The 23,513-nt window shown below is 52.7% G+C and overlaps 6 protein-coding genes and 1 non-coding gene across 7 annotated transcripts; 4 read left to right on the forward strand and 3 right to left on the reverse strand.

Annotated features, from left to right (window-relative positions):
- Positions 1-1,522: 1,522 nt before the first annotated feature.
- Positions 1,523-1,942, reverse strand: J4E78_001291 (uncharacterized protein; the record flags this gene model as incomplete). The annotated part of the gene is made up of 1 exon (XM_049361951.1): positions 1,523-1,942. The coding sequence occupies one exon, from the start codon at positions 1,940-1,942 to the stop codon at positions 1,523-1,525; it is 420 nt and encodes a 139-aa protein (XP_049227234.1).
- A 2,946-nt stretch (positions 1,943-4,888) lies between these two features.
- J4E78_001292 lies at positions 4,889-4,978 on the forward strand. The gene has a single exon. It is a non-coding gene; the product is annotated as a tRNA-Arg (tRNA).
- A 728-nt stretch (positions 4,979-5,706) lies between these two features.
- J4E78_001293 (uncharacterized protein) lies at positions 5,707-7,751 on the reverse strand (the record flags this gene model as incomplete). The annotated part of the gene is made up of 4 exons (XM_049361952.1): positions 5,707-6,970; positions 7,017-7,245; positions 7,295-7,616; positions 7,680-7,751. 4 exons carry the CDS (start codon positions 7,749-7,751, stop codon positions 5,707-5,709), a joined length of 1,887 nt encoding a protein of 628 aa, XP_049227235.1.
- Positions 7,752-8,598: 847 nt separating this feature from the next.
- On the forward strand, positions 8,599-10,359 carry J4E78_001294 (uncharacterized protein; the record flags this gene model as incomplete). Its single annotated transcript, XM_049361953.1, has 4 exons — positions 8,599-8,889; positions 8,942-9,453; positions 9,499-10,042; positions 10,273-10,359. 4 exons carry the CDS (start codon positions 8,599-8,601, stop codon positions 10,357-10,359), a joined length of 1,434 nt encoding a protein of 477 aa, XP_049227236.1.
- A 1,811-nt stretch (positions 10,360-12,170) lies between these two features.
- J4E78_001295 (uncharacterized protein) lies at positions 12,171-15,002 on the forward strand (the record flags this gene model as incomplete). Its single annotated transcript, XM_049361954.1, has 5 exons — positions 12,171-12,663; positions 12,716-13,032; positions 13,080-13,360; positions 13,412-13,769; positions 13,818-15,002. 5 exons carry the CDS (start codon positions 12,171-12,173, stop codon positions 15,000-15,002), a joined length of 2,634 nt encoding a protein of 877 aa, XP_049227237.1.
- Positions 15,003-16,489: 1,487 nt separating this feature from the next.
- On the reverse strand, positions 16,490-17,585 carry J4E78_001296 (uncharacterized protein; the record flags this gene model as incomplete). Its single annotated transcript, XM_049361955.1, has 4 exons — positions 16,490-16,774; positions 16,826-17,092; positions 17,142-17,420; positions 17,580-17,585. The coding sequence occupies 4 exons, from the start codon at positions 17,583-17,585 to the stop codon at positions 16,490-16,492; spliced, it is 837 nt and encodes a 278-aa protein (XP_049227238.1).
- Positions 17,586-18,045: 460 nt separating this feature from the next.
- J4E78_001297 (uncharacterized protein) lies at positions 18,046-18,450 on the forward strand (the record flags this gene model as incomplete). The annotated part of the gene is made up of 1 exon (XM_049361956.1): positions 18,046-18,450. The coding sequence occupies one exon, from the start codon at positions 18,046-18,048 to the stop codon at positions 18,448-18,450; it is 405 nt and encodes a 134-aa protein (XP_049227239.1).
- Positions 18,451-23,513: the final 5,063 nt, after the last annotated feature.

Here is a 23,513-nt window from a genome sequence, read left to right on the forward strand (position 1 = left end):
CACGTCGCAGATACTGTTCGTACAGAGTATTGTCAAGCAAACCTCTCGATACACCGAGGCGCCTTCGACCAGCACGCGTCCGCAGGATGGGGCGCCGGGCGTTCCAACTCGCTTAAGGTGCGATTTGGCATTGAGACAAGCCTCAATGGCGCTGAAGCAAGCAGCTATCGGGCGCCCTAGCACGCGCTAAGCATTCTCGGCAGGTGGATCCAAGCTACAACCCATCAGAGCAGTTTCCACTATCGTGGGCTTACTAGGGGTGATGCATCGGGAGTCGTGCGAATTGCACGCCTTTCTAGAACACATTCTAGCGCGCGGACCTACTGCGGTGGTATCGCTGTCACTACGCGTTCGCGCATTCCGTCTCGTCTCCAGTGGGATGAGAAGTGCGAGATGGCTCTGGACCACGACTTTCGCGATGGGCTTCCACGAATGGCGGGAACAAGACGTGCGTTCTGTGCGAGAACGCCCCCGCCCCTCCCGCACTGATGCAGTCACTGCACAGACAATTTGCGCAATCTACTCGGCCAGATGTGTCGCCAGGCTGCGTGCAAGGGTTTGATTGGAGACGTCAGCCTGCAGATAACCGTGGCAATTCGTATACTGGTTCCGACTGATGGCACAAGACTCTCGTTCCTCCAATGACACGCACCGATTTGGAAGCACGAAGACCGGAGTGCTCTGAGCTGACTCGAGCGTCATCCCATGCGGTCTTTTGGGTGTCTTTTGGGCAGGTGGGTGTACTCGAGGCGTGATACTTGCACATGTGACCATCCCGAGAGCCTAAGAGTTGTGTCCTCACAAGGCTTTGTGCACCGATCAGGCTGACAGCAGATCACAACATCCAATGGAGATGTTTTCTGGAATGTTTCAGGCGCGTAGACGCGGTCAGCATGCGCCCAGTTAAAGCCACCGGTACCTAGCTTATGCTTGCAGACTTGACTAGTTAAATTGAGGAGCCGCTGCCACCTCACGCAAAGAAAAGCCGAACAGGTCTGCAGCTTACATCAGCCTGGAAGCATGGAAAGTAGTGAGCCCAACTTCAACGTAGGCACCGGGATTCCAGCTTTTCTCCTTGAATGAGGTATTACATTCATTGCACTAGCGCAAGAGAGAAGAATTCGAGCTTATCAAAGCTTAGAGAAAGCTTGTTTGTGTTTGGCACCGTGGATCAAAAGTACAAGTCTGAAATTCGTTGCCCGTTTGGAGGGTTCAAATGACTGTTACAAGTATCAGATCGTGAGAGTACAATTCCATGATATTTATACACACAGTATCAAAGCCCGTCGACAGGATATTCATCCATCCATTCTCCTGACTATATCCTTGTGCCGGATACACAGTCGCAGAAATCCCCGTGGCCTGTCTGTACGCGTAGCAGATGAAGGTATGTCGTTCTTAGAGTAGTTCGTTGTTTTCGATCTGTCGGATATTCGTCGCATCGTCGTGAGTAGTCTTTGAGATGTCTTCGTGTGCAGCAGATATACGCCGTAATGTCGCAGCCAGCCACCACCCAGGCGCGTTAGCCAGGTCCGATCTTGGGCATGTCGTGGTGCTCGCTCAGTCCGCTCAGGTACTTGTTGAGTTCCTCCACCTTCTCCTTGTGTGTCTTGACTCCCTCCTTCTTCAGTCTCTCCTCCAGCCTCTTCCTTCGCATCTCGTCGTGCCGTCTTTCAGCTTCTGTCTTCTGCCTGCCGCCGCCCTCTCGTAGCAATCTCTCTGCAGTTTCGGGTGACATAGAACGGCCGGGTGTGCCTGAAGGTGACTTGCGCGCGTCATCGTCGGTAGTTGACCGTTTTGCGACGCTGGCGGACGTGTCTTCGGCGGGTTTTGTGGATTCGGTATTCTTTGGCTTCTTCTTTTTCTTCTTTTTGTCGACGCCGCCGCCACCTTTGAGTTTCAGCGCGCCGCCTGTGGCCGTTGTGTAGTCCGAGGACGGCATGTTGGTGTTGCGCCGGTGTATGGAGAGCGGGCAGCTTTGGATGGTTGGGCGCGAGATCGAATAACGGGTCCGCACGTGATACCGTTAAAGTGGGGCGGATGCAATCGTCAACATCGACAAAGTTCCTTCCATCAACCTAGGAAAGAACTGAACACCCTGGAGGCTACATCGACGTCAGATCACCAATTCTGCATGTTCTCATCTTGATGTAGTCTCTAGACCTGCTTCCCTGTCTTTCAACATCTCGACGTGCCATGGAAGATGGCGTGGTCCAGCACAGCCCTCTGTTGAGGCTCCCTTGCGAATTGCGCTTGCGTATCTACGACGAACTCGTCCCTATCATCCCTTTGAAATCCGATAGTCCACCAACTCAATTTACCGGTCTTCTCTGCAGCTGCAAGGCCATACAACATGAGCTCGAACCAGAGATTTGCAAACGTATGGCTACTGCTATTGCTGAAATAGCTGATCTTATACGCCAAAGCACTGGACTGGAGATGGTGTACACTCCACCTGACTCTTTCTGCGGCTGGCGCAACCTAACTATCTGTTATCGTACGCATACGTATTTGTTCGGTTCCAACGACCCATTCCTCGTATTCAGGGAATTTTGGTTCGATACTCTCACTATCCACTTACATGACAAACCCGAAACGTACCAATTCTTTCAAACACATCCATATATTCACGCGACAAGGAAATTAGCCAATAAGATGGCAAGCTATGCCGGGACGACTGGCTCAATACCGAGACCCAAAAGATGGGTTCTCCTCTTCGGTGAACGAACCAAACAATTTCGGTTGCACGGCATGGACAACAACAAGATCTGTTGCGACGAAAAGTTCCGCTGGATATGGAGACATATATCGAGTGTACGCGGGTGGGGCGTAGTCTTCTGTAAGATCCCGCAATCAACCCGACCACGTATTAGTGATCCCACAGAAAAGGACAAGAGAGAGATGTTCAGGGATGTTCAAGGAAGATGGGTATCTGAAATGGCATGCGAGATAGAGGAAGAGAACCACAGACGTTATATGGCCAATATGCAACGAGAAATTGCTAGTACGGCACGCGGCCGTCGGATATTGAAGGACGTTGATTCAATCATGGCTGGAAAAAGGGAACCTTTTGTGTAGAGAGGAGGCGAGTATGGTTTGTCGACACAGCACTGATATATGACAAGAATCTGATGAACAAGTGAGGACTTTATAGATGGCGAATATACACAGCGTCCCGATCTTTCACCGTGGTCCATTGAGCGTATCTTCAGAAATCGCCGCCGCGTCCTTGAACCCATTTTATTTGCTTCAACGCGTTTAGAGTAATTGCAATTCCGATATGCAGTAATGCACGATTCTACCAATCCCTCTACCCTATCTATTTTATCTCCTTATACCCTTTCTTGAAAAATTCCCCATCATACCCATGTCCTTAATTCAAAAATCGCAAGACTGTGCCAACAACTCCGCCAACTCCTCCAAAGCCGCCTGATCCTCCGCGTTAAATCCATTCAGTTCCGCACAATCTATGTCAATAATCGCTACAACCTGTGCACATGTTAGCAACTCTTTCATGCCGATTTTTGACTCAGCTGCTCGCCTAACCCTCATCAATCGATCCCTCATTGAAGCAAAGAACAAAAGAAAAAGAACATACCTTCCCACCCTGCACAACCGGGACAACAATCTCACTCCTACTCCTCCCATCACACGCAATATGCCCCGGAAACGTCTCTACATCTGCCACCAACTGCGTCTTTGCTTCTTTCGCCGCAGTTCCGCATACACCGCGGCCAAAATTAATGGTCTGGCATGCTACTTGACCTTGGAAAGGGCCGAGCAGGAGTTGCGACGCATTTGTTGGGGAAGTGAAGTAGAAACCTGCCCAGTTGACGGAGGAGGAGGGAGAGGGCAGCGAGTGGTAGGCGTGCCAGAGAAGTGATGCTGTGTTTGAGAAGTTGCTGTTTGGTGAAAGTCTTGGTTAGGAACGGACATTTGTCGCAAGTTTGGAAAGAGTAGGTGCTCACCAGACCTATACAATATTAGCAATTCTATTTATCCTTCTCATTCTTAAGACATTGAAACAACATACCCAATTCCTTTGCCCATCAAAAAGCGACCTCGCTTGCTCAAGCACTTGCTCATAAACCTCCTTCTTACTCATTCCATCGGTAAAATCGGACGCGTCGGCGTGCACCTAACACCAGCCCTTTTGTCAGCACACGTATTCGAGGCTCGTCGTAGTCCAAACTACGCGAAAACGCTTGGCTGCATACCATGGTCGTTGATATCCTGTTTATTCCTGTGTTCGGAATTCTTTTCTTGGGCGGCTTATTGTTGTGTGTACAGAAAACGGAAATGCAGTCGCCGAAACTTGCCGGGCAGCAGCGATGGTGAACCCACACAACAAAGATTACTACGGGGTTCTATCACACTGGTGATGTCTATTTGTACTTGGAATACTGGCAAATGTGTGGGTAAAGGAATTGGTATTACATGATTGTTTACTGTTCTGGCTGCAAGGGGCTTAGGTTAACCAAAAATTGTCGATCGCGTCATCGCCGTCTAATCTTATCTAGGCGTGTTCGTGTGGTAGCCATCTTCTACCTCCTCATACCGCCAACATCTCGCGCACGGATATGCAAATGTATTGACGATGCTGGCTTGAGCGTATCCTCGCATGAACAAGTCAAGGCAACAGTCTATGCACGATTACACTCGGCTACGCTTCCAAGTCGGCTCTGCTACATGATTCTCGGCCAAACATCCCCACACCTACATACCTCCCTCCACATCGTTCAGCAAAAACTTCACCGCTATGATACATCAGACCCCAAGACATCCTCTGCCAATGTTGACTAGACCCATGGTTGACCAGCATGGAAGCTGTGATGAGGTTTGCTAGCTACATAGACATCTCCCACCACAAGAACTCTTCATGGCAACCGGTCGGTTGGCGCAATGGTAGCGCGTGGCCCTCCTATCTCCTACAGATATCCCAAGGCCAAGGTTGCGGGTTCGAGTCCCGTGCTGATCGTATGTCGCTCACGATCAGTGGTGTACACTGACTTGAACGAAATATTTTGCTGGTTTGATGGCGAGACGCAACTTTTTTTTGGGGGTTAGAGAACCATCATGCGCCACCACCAACTATGCAAGGGCTCAGTAGAAATAGCAAAGCCAACGTCTACGGCTCTTGGACGTATTTCCTTGATTGGCACTGTAATAAAACATCCTTGGAGTTGGATAAATTTTCATGAACAGCATGATCTTTTGTCAAACAAATTCGAGGCTAGACCTTTATTCAGTAGTGCAAAGAAAAAGTTACAGTCACAATTGATCAGACAAGTCAAGTTTGATTGAGAGGAACATGCCATTGTTTTTGGACAATTAGAAGTAGTCATCAACTCATACACGTCATGAACATATCCGCAGCCAGATTACCGCGAAAAGGGACAAGACTAAAGTAAAGATGCAGCAACAAGTGACTGGGTAATGAGACAGTAGAAAGAGACATTAGCACACCATGCGCCCCCAGTAAACTCCCAGAATGATGACCCAACTCCGTTATGCACTCTTTGTAGTGATCCAAAAACGCCCGCCCGCAGACGACATGTGTAGCGTCAAGCCCGATGGCATGCTGTTCGACGAAGAATTGACTGAGACGAGAAACGAAGTGACGATGAAGGTCGTGTCCCAAGACGCCGTGCTAGAACTCCCGGAATGAAGATGCGGGATCAGAAACGCAAGATCCAGTGACGATGCTCATGACTTTGGACGGGAGATGGCATTGCCCATGCTTCCAACACGACCGCTGGTTTTCCGTACAGCAGACTTGCCGTCGGTGCTTCGGCGCGAGGGGCTCGATCGGATCTTGCCCATGTTGATGCTGCCACTGCCGCTCTTCTCCTTTGGTGTCTTTGGCCGTATGCCAGCTGGCGCAGTGTTCTCGAGATCGCTCTCCTCACCGAAGCCGAAAGAGGTGTGGGTTACTGATGTTTGGACGACGGACGTGGTGCTGAAAGCACGGCGCTGCTTGTCCTTGAGGGTCGGCGAGCGCTGAGGAGAGCGCGATGATGTGCGTCGCGCAATCTGGCGCAGGTGGAACTCCTCGTCTGACTCGCCATCGAAGCGTGTAATGTCCGCTCTGACCTCTGTGTGCGACCTGGTGAAGGGCTCGTTCTCGTCGATGCGCTGTGGTGACCGCGAGCCGTTGCCGTAAAGTTTGCTAGTCTTTCGCGGTTGTCCAGGTGTTGGCGCAGGCAGGTTGTCCTCCAAGACGCCAATGTGGCCCGAGTTGCTTCGCTCGTTCGACTCGATCTCGCCGAGCGCGGCGCGCTTGGACGATCCGTTGGGCGGTGTGAAGGTTTGCCCGTTGCTAGCGAGGCGCTGCTTGTGCGGTGACTTGGTAGGCGTCGATGGCACGGTCTGCGCGTACTTTGCCTTGAACTGGTCCTCGTACCACCACTCTCGGAAAGTACCCTGGTTCAGGTGCAGCCAGTGCTGTTGGGGACCGACGACCATACCCGGGCGCATGAAGCGCATGTATGCGATGATCTCGTTGGCGGTGAAGCCGTGCTTGTAGATCAGGTACGCACCAATCAAGCAGCCAGTTCGTCCCAGTCCAGCCTTGCAGTGGACTGCGATGCCGCGCTTCTGCACTGTGATCATCTCGTGGGCGAGGTTGACGAACTTGCGTACGAGGGACAGCGGTGGGCACGTTCCGTCGTCGAAGATCATGTTCAAGTGCTGGATGCCGAGCTTGGTGAAGTATGATGAGGAGTACAGTTCCGAGTTGAGGCGTACGACGAGTCCAACGTTGCGCGCGCAAAAGTGCGAGAGCACGTTCTTGAAGGGACCAGGAAGTCCAGATCGCTGAATCTCGGCGATGTTGGAGGGAAGCGTCGCGTACATGGGTGATGAGGTCGGGATCTCGTGTGTGGGTTGTTGCTGGGGAGAGGCAAAGGCGAGGAAGTTGGGAGTGACCCAGTTGAAGTCGCCCATGTCTACGCGCTCAAATTTCTCGTACCTAAAATCGTCAGTACTCATTGATTGATATGCTTCGGTAGACATACTCTTCGAGGCTGAAGTCCTTGAGACCGCAGAGGCCCTCCTCCTTGGCCTTCCATACACCGTAGATGACGTCCTGGATGTTCAGAACATAGTCGGCCTGGCTGTAGCCGGCGTCGCGGAAGGGCATGCACGGCGGGTCCATCTGGGCAATGGGCGCCAGAGCAAGGTGAGGTGGCCATGACTGGATGAGCACCATGTAGCATGCGAGAATGCAGGCAGCGTTTGCGCGACCTAGGCATGTTAACGGGTGCTATTGAGCGAGGAATGTGGAGTAGCTCACTCCTCGAGTCGGCGCTGCTCCAGAAGACGACGGCACGGTCCTCGTTGAGAGGATCGCCCAGAACCTCGTGCAGCTGTACCGCGAACCGGTAGAGGTGGCCAATGTGCAGTGGGCCAAAGTCGCCGTGGAAGGCGTTGTACAGGAGCGTCTTGTCGATACTAAAGTAGACGGGAGGGTGCGCCTTGGGGCCGGCGGCAGTAGGACCTACTTGCGCGCGCGACGACCGCTTGGAGGGCGATTGGCTCTGCTTGGGGTACGGGAACGGAGTGTTCGCATCGGGCGGGCTTGTGTAGGATGCCAGGTAGAGTCTGTCTTGGATGTACTAGGAGATCGATCAGAACGGGTCCCGCAGTCGCTTTGTTTTGGTGTGTGTCGTGATGCTCACCTCGATCACCTGACCATAGCTGGTGGTGGATGCGCGCGACATCTTGGCCACTCGATCGCGTGGTGAAGCCATTGCGAAGAAGAAGGTGCGACCCGCAGGTGTTGACTACAGCTGGGAAGGACGTTGACGAGATGCCGACTTGGGACGAGAGCAGCGATGTCGGCAGCGCAGCGCAAAGGAAGATGCGTCGTCGGTATGGCTGGTGGCGGAAGTGCCGTCTGCGTCTGCGTGTCCTGCTGCGGTCGGAGTAAGGAATAACTGTAAAGATGTGTGACGGCGGATGGTTGGAGGTTTAAGCACATCCTCCATGTTGTTGTTGTTTACAGACGCACGGACGCGCCCGCTAGCTCCACTCCATGGTTTCGGGATGCCCGCAACGCCATCATAACAACTCTAGACGTCTTGGCCCAAGCACCACAACAACACAACAACTGGTGAGGCCCTCCCTGCTGTTTGCATGACGCACTGCCTATAGGTGTCCTGAGACATATCTCTTCGTTTGCCAGCATCTCTTGTCCCGCCGGCTACGACTCTGTTTGTTTCCGTCTCTTAGGGAACCAGCAGCTCGAGGCTTTGGACCTGCAGCTGTCGTCGTGTCTGCATGACCTCACAGGGTCCAGTGTACGGACTCCTAAAGGCAGCCTGCATCTCGATTGCTGCAGTAATCGCGGACAATTTGCGCGACCCGCACTAGAGCCCGTCGGCATCGCGATCGTCCTCACCGCATGCAGCCATCGAGCCGTTGTTGTTTCTCCTGTGCTACTCCAACTGTCAACAGTCAGCTGTCATCGTACACACTCCACAGAGTTGTCGCTGTTTGAGGCGGGATCCTTGGCGACCCACAAAACCTGTGTGTCGCAGAGTAGCAGTGGGCCGCGCCCGTGCGCTGTAAAGCCTCATCTACCACATCAAGATTACGATGATCCGAAGAGGCAGGACCCAGGGGTGGCTCAAAGAGTCCATTGATGTTTTACCTACTTGGGCAACGTTCAATGGCGTCAAATTCAACGGCGTCAAAGTAGGCCCGCTGCCAGGCTATGAGGACAGAGGGTCTACAGTCATTGCTGACGAGGAGCTTCAAGGGGGCGAAGCTGAGCCTTTACTTGTCGTGCCCAAGGATTTGATCATATCTCGTCAGAATATCGAACTTCTCGCAAAGTCGGATCATCATCTGCGCGAACTTCTCGAAGCTCTGGGAGATTTTGGAAGGGTGTGGCAATTCCAGAAGAAATGTAGATGTGCCCGGCACTAACATGAAACAGACAACAAGAGGTGCTGTTCTTACTTTTCTACTGCTCCAAGCAACCATCTGCTGTCCCGATAAAAAGGATGTTGGCTTGCTCAATCCTCTTACGGAATACGTCAAGTTCCTTCCAGATGAGCTGCTACCCACTTTCTGGAGCGAGGAAGAACAGGAGCTTCTCGTTGGAACCACGCTCAAACCTGCCATCAGCGCAAAGCTCAACAGCTTATTGCGCGAGTTCGAAAACTTGCGGACTGCGACAGAACCCATCAGCTGGTGTAAAAAGTACTGGTGGGATGAAGATAATGGTATGCTGACTTTCGACGACTGGATGTGCGTCGATGCCATGTACAGATCTAGAGCTTTGGAATTTCCCGGTACTGGTGACTGCATGGTCCCCTGCGTCGACATGGCAAACCACGCGTCAGGCGATGCCACCGCCGCATTGTACGAGACTGATGGTAACGGGAATGGTCTATTACTACTTCGAGAGGGCAAACAAGTTAAAGCTGGTGATGAGATAACGATCACGTAGGTCATCATGACGAATCGGAGGATACTCGCTCACAAACGTAGATACGGCGACGACAAAGGCGCATGCGAAAACATCTTTTCGTACGGATTCCTCGAGGATGCCATGACATCTGCAAAGGTCGTATTTCTAGACCTCGATATCCCAGACGACGACCCACTCAGACCTGCGAAGATCTACGTGTCCAAAGTCGCACCGGGTTTCCGCATCTTCGAGAAAGACGGTTCCATCGATTGGGAGAGTGACTTCATATGGCTTGTCGTAGTCAACGAAGAAGATGGTCTAGACTTCAAGGTCAGACAAACCACCGACGGTAAGAGAGAAGTCCAATCTTTCTGGAAAGAGCAGGAACTCGATACCGTGAAGCTCCGAGAAAATCTTGAACAAGACCCATTATGGGATGTCTTCCAGCTACGTGCCACGGTTCTCCTACAAAATCGCGTTGATGCGCAGATTGAGCTGCTCCAGGAAACAGAGGGCGCCAAACGGACGGGTACAATGCGGGAGATGCCGTGGCGACTTGCGGAGCGACTCCGAAGTCTGGAGCTAGACTTGCTCAAGCGTGCAGCTGCTACTCTTGACAGCCAGGTAAGACCAATTTCTCTCTATACCCCGCAGTGCGAGCTCCATCATAGTATGTTTCGGACTTTACACCGCCAGAGGGCATGTGTCGCATCATGTCCTTTGACGACAGTTTATCTGGTGTGGCGTCGCACCAAATTTGGTTGCATGCGCTTGTGAGCCCAGACTGTCAGACTACCAACTACCAAATTACTGTTCCTGCATCTTCTCGCCGGAACCGTACTGACGACAAACAGAAAGCCAAACTCCTCGACACAGAGGCAGTTGTCCATTATCTAGGCTTGGACGGAGGAGGAGAGGACGAAGAAGAGGATTTCTCTTGATGACCCAAGGACCCCACTCCAAATAGACGAGCTCATATAACGTGGTGGAGCCCCACGCGCCCTGCATTTACTGCAACATGGGTAGCAGTACGTCTACGGTAGAACATCAATAGAAGCATCGGCTCTCCACCATGCATTCCACACTGCTTGATACCTTGTTGTACCTCAAAGCAACTGATAGATCTACTCGAACCTTTCGCAAATGACAGTACACCACGCAAAGGAAAGAATGAATTGTTACTAATGACGAAGGATAAGGCAACCAATTCTTCTTTCGATGGCTATCCGCGTGAGTGGGTGGGTGGTTCAAGTCGTCATTGATGGCCTGATCTGACTTGCTACGGGAAACAGGATGTTCTCAAAGCTGTTAGTCTGATGTGGTCGGAACGGTATCCAGATAACACTGAGGTATACGAAGATCAGGAGGGCGTAGAATATAACTAGACATGGACTCTGAGTAGGACGGCACCAGTCCAGCCTCTGCGTAGTGAGATACTTATAGTCAGGAGAATGCTGTCGTGTGGTAACGGTCGCTAGCTGAGGGTTGGTATTTATATCTTTGACAACAGCCTTACTGCCAGAGCACATGTTGCTTTCAGTGAGAGCTATTGTTATATCTGGTCATGTCCGGTCAAATACGTGTATCCCTTTACCAACAACAGCACTCTTGTCATGTTCTCCACGAGCAATGTGGCACGGACGGCTCATATGGCCGCCCTGCCGCCCTGCCGAACAGCCACTGTCTAATGATTGAGACATCCAACAATTGCTTTTTCAGCCTTACACGCAGGGTCCGGCTAAATAGCCATCATAGACACGCGAGGATGCCATTGATCCCGTCTAGGAGAATTGATTTGCAGGTCGCAATGTGGCTTAGTCGAGATAAGCGGCGTGCCGCGCCGCCCACTCAGTGCACTCTCATCATCCGTCCCTGGTCGATACAACCGCCTCTTAAGCCTGTAATGACAGAGTACACAGGTTGCGCGTTCCGTGTCGACAGGGACGATGATCCTTTTGTCTTCTAGAATGTGACACATAGAGTGCGCTGATGAGCTGGAGTCACACGGGCAGCCAATATTGCGGCTATTAGCGAATGGCTGTCTGCTAGCTGCCCTTGTAGACGATTCCCATCCGGTTAAGAAGGGCGCGATATTTTGGACGCTGCACAGGGCTAGAGCTGGTTGCAATTGAGGGAGTGATGGCTGGCTCAATCACAGCAATCGGGCCGACGTCCTCGCATGATCTGAGCGTGGGTGTTCACCGTCGTCGAAGCCACCACCCCGCAGAAAGCTCTAGTCACCGTTGTGAGAGGCTGGTGAGGAGTGCCGAGAAAGGCCGTCGTAATTCTGACAAGCAGACGAGTCCCGCGCGCTGATCGCAGCGAAGCCAGCTTTAAGGTTTAGTGAACAGGCGTGGACGAGAAAGCATCGGCGAAAGATGTGCTGCTCGTGCTATCCCTTGTGGGATGGCGCCTGTCGCCCCGCAGCCGCCCACAAATTCCCCAGAGAAAGACTAAGCCAGGGTGGCAGGTGGCAGCTTACATCTGCCAGGCCGTCCCCGATTCTTCCGCCAACCCTCCTCGCCCGTCTGACTTGCGCACTCGCCCTGACTGCTTTTGCTCTGTTCTTGTGCATTCAAGTTGTGACACGCCTGGCGACTACACATCCAAACTTCAACTACGATATACGGACGATACTCGAGTACCGGAGCAGCGGATGACAGAACGTGACACGACCTATCAGTGATCGCCCATTGGGCCTTGGACGAATACCACCTGACACCACCGACGACGCGTAACGAACGACGCCAAAATGCCCGGAATACTCCCCATGAAAGTGATCAAAGTCGGCTCCGCCTGCCAGAGCCGCATCGCCCAAGCCTGCGACCGATGTCGCTCCAAGAAGATACGATGCGACGGCATTCGCCCCAGCTGCACGCAATGCACCAACGTCGGATTCGAGTGCAAGACGAGCGATAAGCTCAGTCGACGCGCATTCCCCAGAGGATACACGGAATCGCTAGAAGAACGCGTACGCATACTCGAGGCAGAGGTTCGCGACCTGAAGGATCTCCTTGACGAGAAAGACGAGAAGATTGACATGCTATCACGCATGCACGCGCGCTCCCCAGCAGCGTTCTCGACCGCTAGACGATCATCCATACACTCTCCGGGTTCTTCCGACGTGCGAGAAGAATCACAAGAGAAAGAAGAGACGTTCAAGGTGCAGCAGGCACCGCTTCTGCTCGACGACCTGAACAGAGATTCGTATTTTGTGGGCAGCTCGAGTGGACGAACCCTTGTTGGTAAGATTCACGTACTAGAAGAACGACATGCAGCGCGTCTAACACTTCACAGAGGCGTTCAAGCAGAAAGCACAAGAGACAGGCAGACTTTCCACCGACATCAACTCGAGCGCCTTCTTCGGCGCTGGAGCAAGACCGACTGCGACTCACCCCAAGCGCATCGTTTCATTCAAAGCTCCTCCACGTCTGGTCTCGGATCAGATGATCAACATCTTCTTCCAAGAATGGGCTCCTCTATTCCCGATTCTCCATCGCCCGACCTTCTTGTCACTCTACGAGCAGTATGTGGCTAGTCCGGATACCATGAGCGACAAGAAGTCGATCGCACAACTCAACTTGGTCTTTGGCATTGCCGCGCTGTCAAGCGACGTATGTAAACCTTGCATTCATGTCTAGCAGAATGCTAACTTCTCCAGCCACGCGACGGTCAAGATGTAGAGTCTTTCGAGGCTCAGTGGCAGAGCGCTGTCGAGAGCTTCTTGATGGACAATGACGTCGCAACGCTGCAGTGCCTTGTTCTTGCCCAGATCTTCTGCCTGCTGAGGGCTGATTACTCGCGGGTGCTCAAGTACAAGGGCTTGGCCGTCGGCCTGTCGCAACGTCTTGGCTTACATCAATCCCAGAAGCGCTTCGCACTCGATGCACTGACGAGCGAAACGCGCAAGAAGCTGTTCTGGTCGCTGTACACAGTCGACTGGTAAGTAGCCTTCGGCCGAACCCCGCCGTTACACTTACTGACCGCTCCTAGTCTCTCCGCTGCACACCTCGGACTACCGAAGCTGATCCGAGAAGAAGATGTGCACTGCGAGTATCCGGTAGATGCCGATGACGAATACGTCACCGAGAAGGGGTTCCTGCCGACCCTGCCCGGCGAGTACACCAAACTTTCCAGCGCACTGGCTCTGTTCCGCCTGTCGCGCATCCTGTCCAAGGTGCTGACGGAGCTCTACCCCGGATCGGCATCACATGACATTTCGTTCCGCACTATTGCGTCGCTCTCCGACGAGCTGGAAGACTGGCAGGCTAACCTTGCGCCTCACCTCAAGCTGACGTTCGCGCAAGACAAGCCAAGCACCAACGTCACCAGCAGCAGATCACCTGTTTTGGTATGTCTTTCAATTCCTGGTACATCTACCGAACGCTGACAAGCCTAGTCTCTTGTCTACCACCACATTAGGGCGCTTGTATACCGCCCAGCCGTTGTTGCTAATCTTGGCGACAAGGGCTCATCAGCCGTTGTAGCCGTTGGCGATGCCTGCAAGCACATTGTGCAGATTGTCGAACTCTTAGACGAGCGCAAGCTTAGCTTCTCGTTCTGCCTCAATCGCAATGAGGTTCTCGTCCAAGCCGGCTTCGGCCTGCTCTTCCAGACCTTGACGCTAGCTCGCGAGGGCAAGTTGATCAAAGACAGCAACCGCCTGGTATGTTCTGTAATGGACATGCTTGAGCGTGGAAATGCTGCTGGCTATGCCGAGTTCCGTCGCGTGGGCTGCGGCATCGTGGCTGTTCCTCAGATGGAGCAAATGCCAGCCCCACCTCTATCACGACACAACTCAGAGGGTAACATGGGAGCGCCTCTCGATACCTTCCGTGCTACCCAAAAGTCCCTCAAAGCTCTTGCAGCTCGCTTCTCCCCAAGCATGATGAAGAATGCCCGACAAGACCAAGAGCCTCGTCGCGCGACTTTGCCTGCCCTCTCGCCCAGCGTGGGTGCGCATGCTAATCCTTCGCTGACAAGCTTGTCGTCCATTCGATCAGAGCCTCCTGTCGCTCGTTCAGAACCGACCTTGAGCCCACTGTCACATCGCGCATCCTTCTCGATGCCAAACAAGCGTCGCCCAAGTCAGCCAACACCCCAGCACCAGCAGCAGCAGCAACGCAACATCGACTACCTCTCCTTCGCCAACGATCCACTCGCCAGCTACGCCCTCCAAAACAACCAAGGCATCAAAACCGAAGTCTCAACCTCCGACTGGGAGCGCCTCCTCTCCTCCCTAGACAACGGTCAAACAAACATCTACGACACAATCTACGGCGGGCCCCCAGCCGACGCCCTCGTCGACGTAGCCCTGCAATCCGCCAATACAGACAATAGCAACGTGACATGGTCGCCAAATGTCTGGAACTGGAGCGCCTACAGCTCTGAAGCCCCACCACCTCAAAGCGTACTCAGCTTCAGCGATGAGAGTCTGACCAGTGGCGAGGAGTTCAGCACGGGTGCTTGTGATTACGGGTCTACGCCTGGTAGCGATAGGTTGTACCCTGGTATTATGATTCCGGGTGACTACGATAGCACGACGGGCTTGACGGGCTTGGATGCTACTTACTGTGGGTTGTAAAGTGCTAGCAAAGTCGATGATATCACGATGATTATGATGGGTTGTACAAATGGAGAATGGGGTGTCTGGCGCATAGGGTTGAGGGTCCTTCACCTGTTGACGATATGGGTCTTGTTGAGCTTTTGCTGCTTTTGAGATACCACGCTTCTGGCCTGAGCGAAAGAGAGTCATGATGGGAATTGGGATGGAGGGACGAGCTACTTTCTTTTTTCCAATGGAAATCTTCGTACATAGTCTTGATTAGTTTAATTCAACATTTTCGACTTACTACACTTAACCATTTACCAATTTACGTGCACTCAACTCCCTACGTCGCCTTGACCTTCAAGTCTCGTTCTTCGTACATGACCGTCTCCCCAAACCTCCGATTATCGGCAAATCCCGCCCTCACACCGGATGAAAGGAAGTCTCTCCAGCCACACACCCTCCCATTACCACGACACAACCCTTACCTACCTACACCCCTACATACACACCCCGCACCCCAGCTAGCCCCCTGCGCGACCCACATGGTTCGCACGTGGAGAAAATATGCGGGGGGTTGTCAGCCTCAGCCCGATCCAGCGTCAGCTTTCCATTTTCCATTTTACCCTTGCTTGGGAGTAAGTGGGGACGCGATGCAAGGGTTTCGCGATCGGAGGCATACTGCGTAATCGGTGTTGCTTGAGACAGACGCCCATTAACGCCATGGCTTTGGCACCTGGAGAACCTGGAATGATACGGCAGTTGGGGCAGATGTGTGTGGCGTAGCGCTAGGGATGGATGGATGTAAGAGATGACTTTGAGTATATAGCACGTAATGGAGCGCCTGCATAGGATCAGCTCAGCTCAGCTCAGCTCAGCTCAGTTCAGTTCGACTGCTGGCTGCCCATGCTCGTAAGAAGGGATTTTGGTCAAGACATCACGATGCGCAGCGTCATGATCGACGGGAAGGTACTTGGCTGTCTTTCCCGATCGGAGTCTACGCAACACGTCATACATCGCGATCTGTTTCCCATGATGTACATATTCTACATTCGTATGGAGGGGTTGGAGCTAATCGGGGTATTGTAGCCAATCACAAAAAGAGACTGAGAAAGCTTCCGCCACTTGCTTCTGACAGGTCCGACAGGCTTGATCCTTATTCCTGATTGATGTTGGTGATGGGTCGGCCCTTTGTAGCAGGTAGCGCGTGGGCGTTGGAAATGCGGGGTGGGTAGACGCGATCACACCATGTTGTTGCAAGTGCAGGGACTGGGATGCCAATCATCGTTGCCAACGTGGTTTATGGCGTACAACTGGTGTTGAGGGGTATCGTGTGATCGGGAGAATTCGGAGAGGTGGTACGCGTGCTTGCTGTGAGAAGATTCGAGAATTGTGCCAACATCTCGGTATCCGCTGAGCTGTCTACATCCAGTCTCTCCGTTCGTCCCTTGACATTCCCTTGTCGCGATGCATAAAAGCATATCCGAAGACACATTGCTCCATATAGTTCCGACATCGGCAGTCTAGCGCAGGAACTCGGCGTTGAGATAGTCGACAAAGACCTCCTTTATGCGTGCTTTGGAGAAGCTGTGTTGACGATTCAGGGTGATGAACTGGCGGCGGATACGCTGGAGTTGCGGAAGGGTCATTGGCGTCGCAGGGAGCTCGATGGGCTTCTCGACATCGGCAACGGCTATCTCTCCACCCCCTTCACCTGGGTGGTCTTTCTGGTACACCATTATCTGGGCGAGAATATCGGAGGTCGTCTTGTCGAGCTCGTAGAGGTAGTTCTGCTCTGTCGCTGGTTTCTACTGTGTGTTAGAGGCATCTCAACACATTAGAAGAACTGGAGTACGCACCAGCACGGTCGCGAGGTTCGGCTTGACAGTCTTCATCTTGCCATCGCTGCTGACTATGGTGTCCCATATCTGGTCGCACGGCGGCTTCTCGTCCTCCTCGACGACGATGAACAGCGGACTGTCCCATCGCGTCATGCCATTGGGCTCCTCGTACCGGAAGATGAGGTTCTCAAAGTCGTCCTCTTCGTATCCGCCATCGACATCTTTGTCCGCCAAGAGTTTCTTATTGTTTTCGCGACATCGTTCGGCGGGCGTACCTATGTGCAGCTCTAGGACTGTCAGTCGTGCATTCCACCTGCGCACACGGTATACTGACAACGCAGCTTGGAGTCTGTAGGGCCTTGGCCTCGCAGTACAACTGGTAGCGGAAGCCCTTGATGTAGTTTAAGCCATCGGCGATAACGATGTCATCGCGCGACAAGACTCTCTTGACGGCGGAATATTCTTCCGCACGTGCATCCTTCTCGGCTTTGGCGGTATGGTAGACGGCGCGCGACACGCCCAGCGACTGGTCGTTGATGAGATGGACTTTTAGGCGGGAAGTGCGCGCATCAGGAGGCGAACTGGCGATCTTGGCCTCGAAATACTCTTTTAGCTGGAGGGCTCTGGTCGTCTTGCCCGCGGAAGGGAAGCCTTCGTTTGTGGGTTAGCTCGATGGCGGGGGGAAAAGCATGGAGGGGAAGGTGGAACCTGAAATTAAAACGAGCTGCCCTGGTCAGTAGGCGAGTCTGGGGAAGGTTCAACGAGGACTTACGGGCATGATGCGAGTAGGGCGAGCAATGCTTTGCCTGCAAGAGGCAATCCGCGTAAAACTAAAGGAACCTGGCGTCTCGATGCGATGGCAAGCGTCGGCAGATCAGATTGGCCTGTGACGAAATTCACGAGCTAGCAGTCTGAGCCGCGGTCCAAGTAAAGCCATGGATTGTGGTGCCTATCTTGCAGGCGATTCCACCTTCCTTTTGCCTGTATCCTGCTTTGCCTCACCTTGTCCCGACTTCAGCCTTTATTGCACACGTCTAGACGAATTCCCTGGGATTGTTCCGGGTGACGCGCAGAAGATCGCCAATACAGGGTAATATCGAGCTACCACGGGTCCATATTTACTTTACCCATACCCTCGCCTCACCCACTGTGTACACCCTTTCCACTCCTCTGCTCTCCTCGCCTTTATCGAAGACTTCGAAGACTCCACCACGACTCTACCAGCCATTCCCGCAGCCATGTCCAACTACTCGCAACAACACTACGGCGCGCCCAGCCGACCCGCCTTCTCTGCCCTCCAGTCCTCCAGCACCCCAGCCGCAAGCTACACCAGCACGTCCGCCTCAAGCCACGCCTCCTCACGCTCTTCGACGCAATCTGCACCGCCCGTCTCGCCGTCGACGAGCCCCCAGAACCACCAGTACTTTGGCTCCCTGAACCAGCAGTCGCAACAGTCGCAGCAGCAGCCTCGCATGCAGGCCCAACGGCAGAACAGCTTCGAGTACCAACCGAACAGGTCAGGAGCCGGCCAGACAGCTGCTGAGACTACAAACTACCTCAACCAGGCTGCGCTGCTTGCTGAGGCTGCGAAACGGGCACAGATGGCGTGTGTGATGCGAGATCTCGACGGAATGGAACTATAATTTCCATAGAACTTGGCTACAGATCCGTCGTAACACGACAAACACCACCGCGACAAGACTATCCACATCGCGAAAACATTTTGCCGGTCAAAGTCGGCCGTGAGCGGTCTACTTTACATGTGCATGCTTCCAACGGAGTGGGTCCGTCCATCAAAGTCTTCAAACTTCGCGAGGTCATCACTCCACCATTCTCACCGGAAACATTCTTCGCCATACCTTTCGCTCGAGTCTGCGGTGAAGAACGTACCGGTACTGCGTTTACCGACTATACTGCCCGATATTCTTACCGCGGCTACTTCATTTCGATTGTACATACTTCTCCACTATCGGACCGACTAGGCTGTTCTGTCCACTTTGCACCTTTTCCTACTACGGAGCTCGTATCTTGACAGTTGTACCTTGGGTATCAGACACGTTGAGTAATCCACTGTATTTTGTGCTGTCAGAATACAGTGGCCACCCTTTGTGTCATTGCCCAGGCACATCTTGGAGAAACCGAGCTCCCCCATACATCATCTATCTCATAGCTTGGAGTTCCACGGCGAAACAAACATCACACCGTCACTTTTTTCATCATTTCTTTTTCCCTTTTCACATGTCGCGATCCTCGAGTCTAGATTTAATAGCAGACGAGCGCTTTGGGCATTGGCAGCATTTCTTTTTAGATGGACTACGCATGCGGATGCGGCATATAGTATAGACCAATCAAGACACTTTGTCCAATATCGTTGCGTTATCGATTGTCGCGCTTCGCTTTTGCTGCGCTCACACAGGAAGGCTACATTGCTTGTGAGTTTGCGCATGGAAGGGGGGATTTGCATCGGCGTCTGGCCTTACAGCTTTGATGGTAAACGTTTTGCTAAGCCTTGCGACCTTTGGGATATATCGTGCAAGAAGTACGGAGATTTAATACGTATCAACGTACGTGACAAACTTTACTCTCAAAAGTGTTCTTCGATGGGTCAACTCATGTGCTGTGGGTTTCCTACCGAGCGCGTCTGGTTGGTCATGTCCCAACTCAACCATCGTGTAGCATCCAAACACGCATTGCACGGCAACACCACACCAAAGCAACAAATTCAAGAAAAGGTACGAGCATTGAGATGATAAATACAAGGACGAACAACAGACTTTTAAATACTAAGCAACGATGGCGTGCTCGCAACCCTTATCTCTTACCAACGCAGCCTCGTGCGGGGTCCTTCACCGGAACCACCCCATATGAGCCCGACTATGAAGGAAAGGGCGTGCATATGCACATACATATAACCTGCATCGTATAAGAGCGTGCAGCAAGGCAAAAAAAGACCATAATAGAAACCCCGAGTAAACCGATACAAGCCTGGTCTGCGCACCATTTGCCTACTGTGAGGCTCAACACCTCTGGACCGCATTGCGAATTTCCCTTCCTCCTTCGTTGCCTCACTTCCTGACTCAATTCCTCGTTGCCAATTGCAAAAGGCCACGGCAACCGGTCCCCAACCACTCACTGACACGTGCCTCGCCTGCAGCGCCCCTTTGAATCATCCGACCAATGCCAGACCAACGGGTCAACACACCTCTTTGGCGTCACCAACTCATCGCCCATCTTACTATCGCAGCGTGCCAGCGACGATGGCCGCAGTGCTAGTGACGATGAGCTTGATGTTGAGGGTGGTGGGGTGGTGGATGTGAGCGGACGGCAGAAATCTATGACCACGATGCTACCTGATGTGTTGTCTTCGCTGGAGCTGTAAGAGCGCCCTGGTTTGATCATGAAAACGAGGCGTTGGGAGTCAAGAACGCCGGTTACAACTCGTGACTGGGAGGATGATGAGTTGGTGGTTGGTAAAGGTGGGTTGAGTATGTTATGCAGGCGAGCTGAGCAGGCGCAGCGCGACGAGGGAGGAGGCCACATGTGGATGGGCGACTGGCGGTAGAGTGTTTGCGTATCCACGAAGGAGGGCTTGGTGTCGTCGATGGGGGCTTTTCCTTTGCTGGTGCTGATGCCGTTGTGAGTGGAAGTGAAGGAGAGGCCTAGTTCGCGGCGAGATCCTATTCGCAGTCTGAGGCATGGTGCTTGCGAGGGTTTGTTGCAGCAGCGGTCGTCTTCGACTAGATCGACGAAAGAGGTGCACGGGTAGCTGTAGGCTCGAAATTTTGTTCGAGACAGGGTGAAGGAACGGGGTGAAGGATCTGTGGGGGAGAACTCAGGGTGTTGGCTCCAGCTGTAGAGATCGGGTGTTGGCTTCCAGTGAGGGTTGTTCGATGAATCTATGAGCGGGAGGAAGAGATCATCCTCAGGCCCAAGTAGTTCATCCGATAGTTCCTCGGTGTCGTCTTCTTGAAAGTCCATCTTAGTGACGTAGAAGGTGCGCGACTGGCGGGAAGATGCTTGAGCCCATTCTCGACGCGATTCCACAATCACCGTCTCGTTTGTACGCTCATCAAGCTGTAGTGCAAGATCGGTCCATGAGTCGTGGATTGGTCCTTGCTTGTGCTGTCGACGAAAGAGGCGCTCATCTTTCTGAACGTCATCTGGTTTGTCCAGTGGAAAACGGACCACATGGTAGAAGGAAGTATAATCGATCTCTTCAACTTCAAAGGTGCCCTGATTGGAGACAGCGTAAAAGTAGTTATTGTGGATTTCGAACGCGATGGTGGAGCCGATATCAGATCCGTGAAACTTATCGAGCAGTACTGGTCGTTCGCGTTCAGTTATCCGAAAGTCTTCATGGAGTGAGATGCCCTCAATCTCCCATTTGTGATGACCGTCATCGCCGATTCCAGTATGTGTGCCGTAGTATAAATAATGCCTATTATGTCTAACAAAAAGCTTAGAGCATTCGCTTAGTCGCACCGATTCGATCACTCTTTCTCCATCCGCAAGGTTTGCAGCCGTGTTGATGGCGAATATATGGCTGTCATCCGAGTTGTACTTTGGTATAGCATGCACAGAGAGGATCTCATCAGCATAGTAAAGTAAGCGCACGCTGATATTACCAAAGGCTCTGAACTTCGACTCCAAAACAGGCCGAATGATAGCTTGGAGATCGAGAAGGATAGCTGCCTTCCGCGAACTGAGATCCGTGACGTGGACCACCCCAGCGTCGAAAACACATATAGTCCCCTGTCGATACAAAAAGTTATTTCCTCGGCCCAGAACGCGAGCCGAGAATGGGTGCGCAGTTGACAAAGCATGCCTTCTGTCATAAATAGCCTGAAAGGCTTGCTTGTAGGTAATCTTCTCTGTTCGGGCTAAAGACGCTTCCTGGGTGTGGGGATAGTTGATCTATAAGCAGCGTCAGCCTTTGGCGTAAGCAGATTGACCGTTTGGCGTCATCTGACCTCGACAGCACGCCTGACAACTGTCCTTTCGTCTAGTACGGCTCTTAAGTGTCGACATGTTTGGCTGAGATGAACAATATCCTCGAGATCCAAATCGAAGGTGATACAGAAGAGTAGATCAAAAGGTAGCCGATCAAGGGAAGTCGTCATAGAACGAGATAAATATGTATAGAGATAAGGCAAATAGGGCACGCGAGCGAATTTCCATATGAGTGATTGGCTAAGAAGAAGCAAGATCTTGAGATCTCGACACGAAAAAGGGTTCAAGCTAACGATAGGTGGCGTAAATCAGCTGTGGAGTACCGGTCGCTGGATGTGCAGAGAGCACGGGCTTTGAATGCTCCCACATTCGCAGAGCCGCATGCTACTAGGGCGCATTTCCTCGCTAGGATATAGTCCAATTCATGTAATAGCGCCAGCAACCTTACGTTTCGCGTAAGCCCTGGTTCCTCTTCCCGTTTGCGGCTCGTCAGGCTGAGAAATCCGAAGCTATGAAGGCCCGATAAATATTGCGCGGGGTCGAATGGGGCCACGATGTGTTACACTCACACCGATCAGGAAGGATCATTCGCTGTGTTGCATGCGTTTGGGATACGAATATGTTGTGTGCCATAAGAGTCGGGTTGATGGGGTTGTGCCAAGTGAGCCGCATTGGTAGAGCTTCGCTTGACGTAAGCGTGCGGCTCTGCGCAAGTAGAGTATGGACCCACACAACCTTGCTCTTTCTTGTAGTCTCAGCCTAGGACGCACCCCGCACAATTGCGAACTAAGAGTCTACCCCTCGGTGCTAGATGACCAGCTGACGGGTCGATGTGCTTTGCAAAGTTGCTTCAACATCGCTGGGTAGTTTCGGCCCCTATCATGCCGTGTGTATCAATGTACGCCTTGAGAAGTGCTCAGCCTTGCCATCGAGCCTTCAAGGATCCAACTGGAGTACTTCACCCGCCAGGCTAATTCTAAAACAGGTCAAGACCACTCCCTATACGTCCAGTGCCGCAATTATGCATGCTGAGGCACAGGCTCGGGCATGTAGACTTGATGCATGTTGATTGCCCTTGGCCCTGCTCGAGCATAATGTGGAAGTATCGGGGAAGCGGGACTATACGAGGCTATCTGCAATTTGTTGGGACCGTTTCACAGGACGTTGTGCGTTATAGCCCGAGAATGAAGGAGACTACCAATGGGCCTAACCGATAGTGGGCCATGTAGTACGCCATGGGGCAGAAACTACACGCGATTCCTCATGTGATCGATCCTCGCGATGTATTGTGCCCTTCCTGGCTGGCGCAGAAGATATTGAAAACCTGATTGCGGGAATCGATTGCGAGGGGACTATTCGAATGAGGTTTGAGTGGCCGTCCTTGCAGCTAGTTGGGCCCCATACCGACGAAGGGATGTGTGCCTCGTTGTTTCGACCGCGTCCAAACGGTGCTGGGAAATCGCGTCAGTCCATAGAGATTGTTGCACCTCTCGAAATTGTATGGCCTAACCAGCTCTTACAGCGCCCAACTGATGGGCTCAGAGCCTCGTGGCACGTAGCAACGTGTACAGCCGCGCAGGACTGATCGTCACGGTTGCTCATGTGTTCCGTCGCATCGGGCTAAGGCAATCAGTCGGCCCATGGAAACGGAAGCGGGAAAGTGAAGCGACGCGGCGGGGTCCAGTCTGTAGGTGTGGATGTTCGTCCTCCAGAGCAACGGGAACACGATAGCTCAGAGATAGCCACGCGCATCCAC

This window comes from Alternaria triticimaculans, assembly GCF_023758025.1.
Source record: "Alternaria triticimaculans strain BMP 0046 chromosome Unknown scaffold_1, whole genome shotgun sequence".
Classification (NCBI taxonomy): domain Eukaryota; kingdom Fungi; phylum Ascomycota; class Dothideomycetes; order Pleosporales; family Pleosporaceae; genus Alternaria; species Alternaria triticimaculans.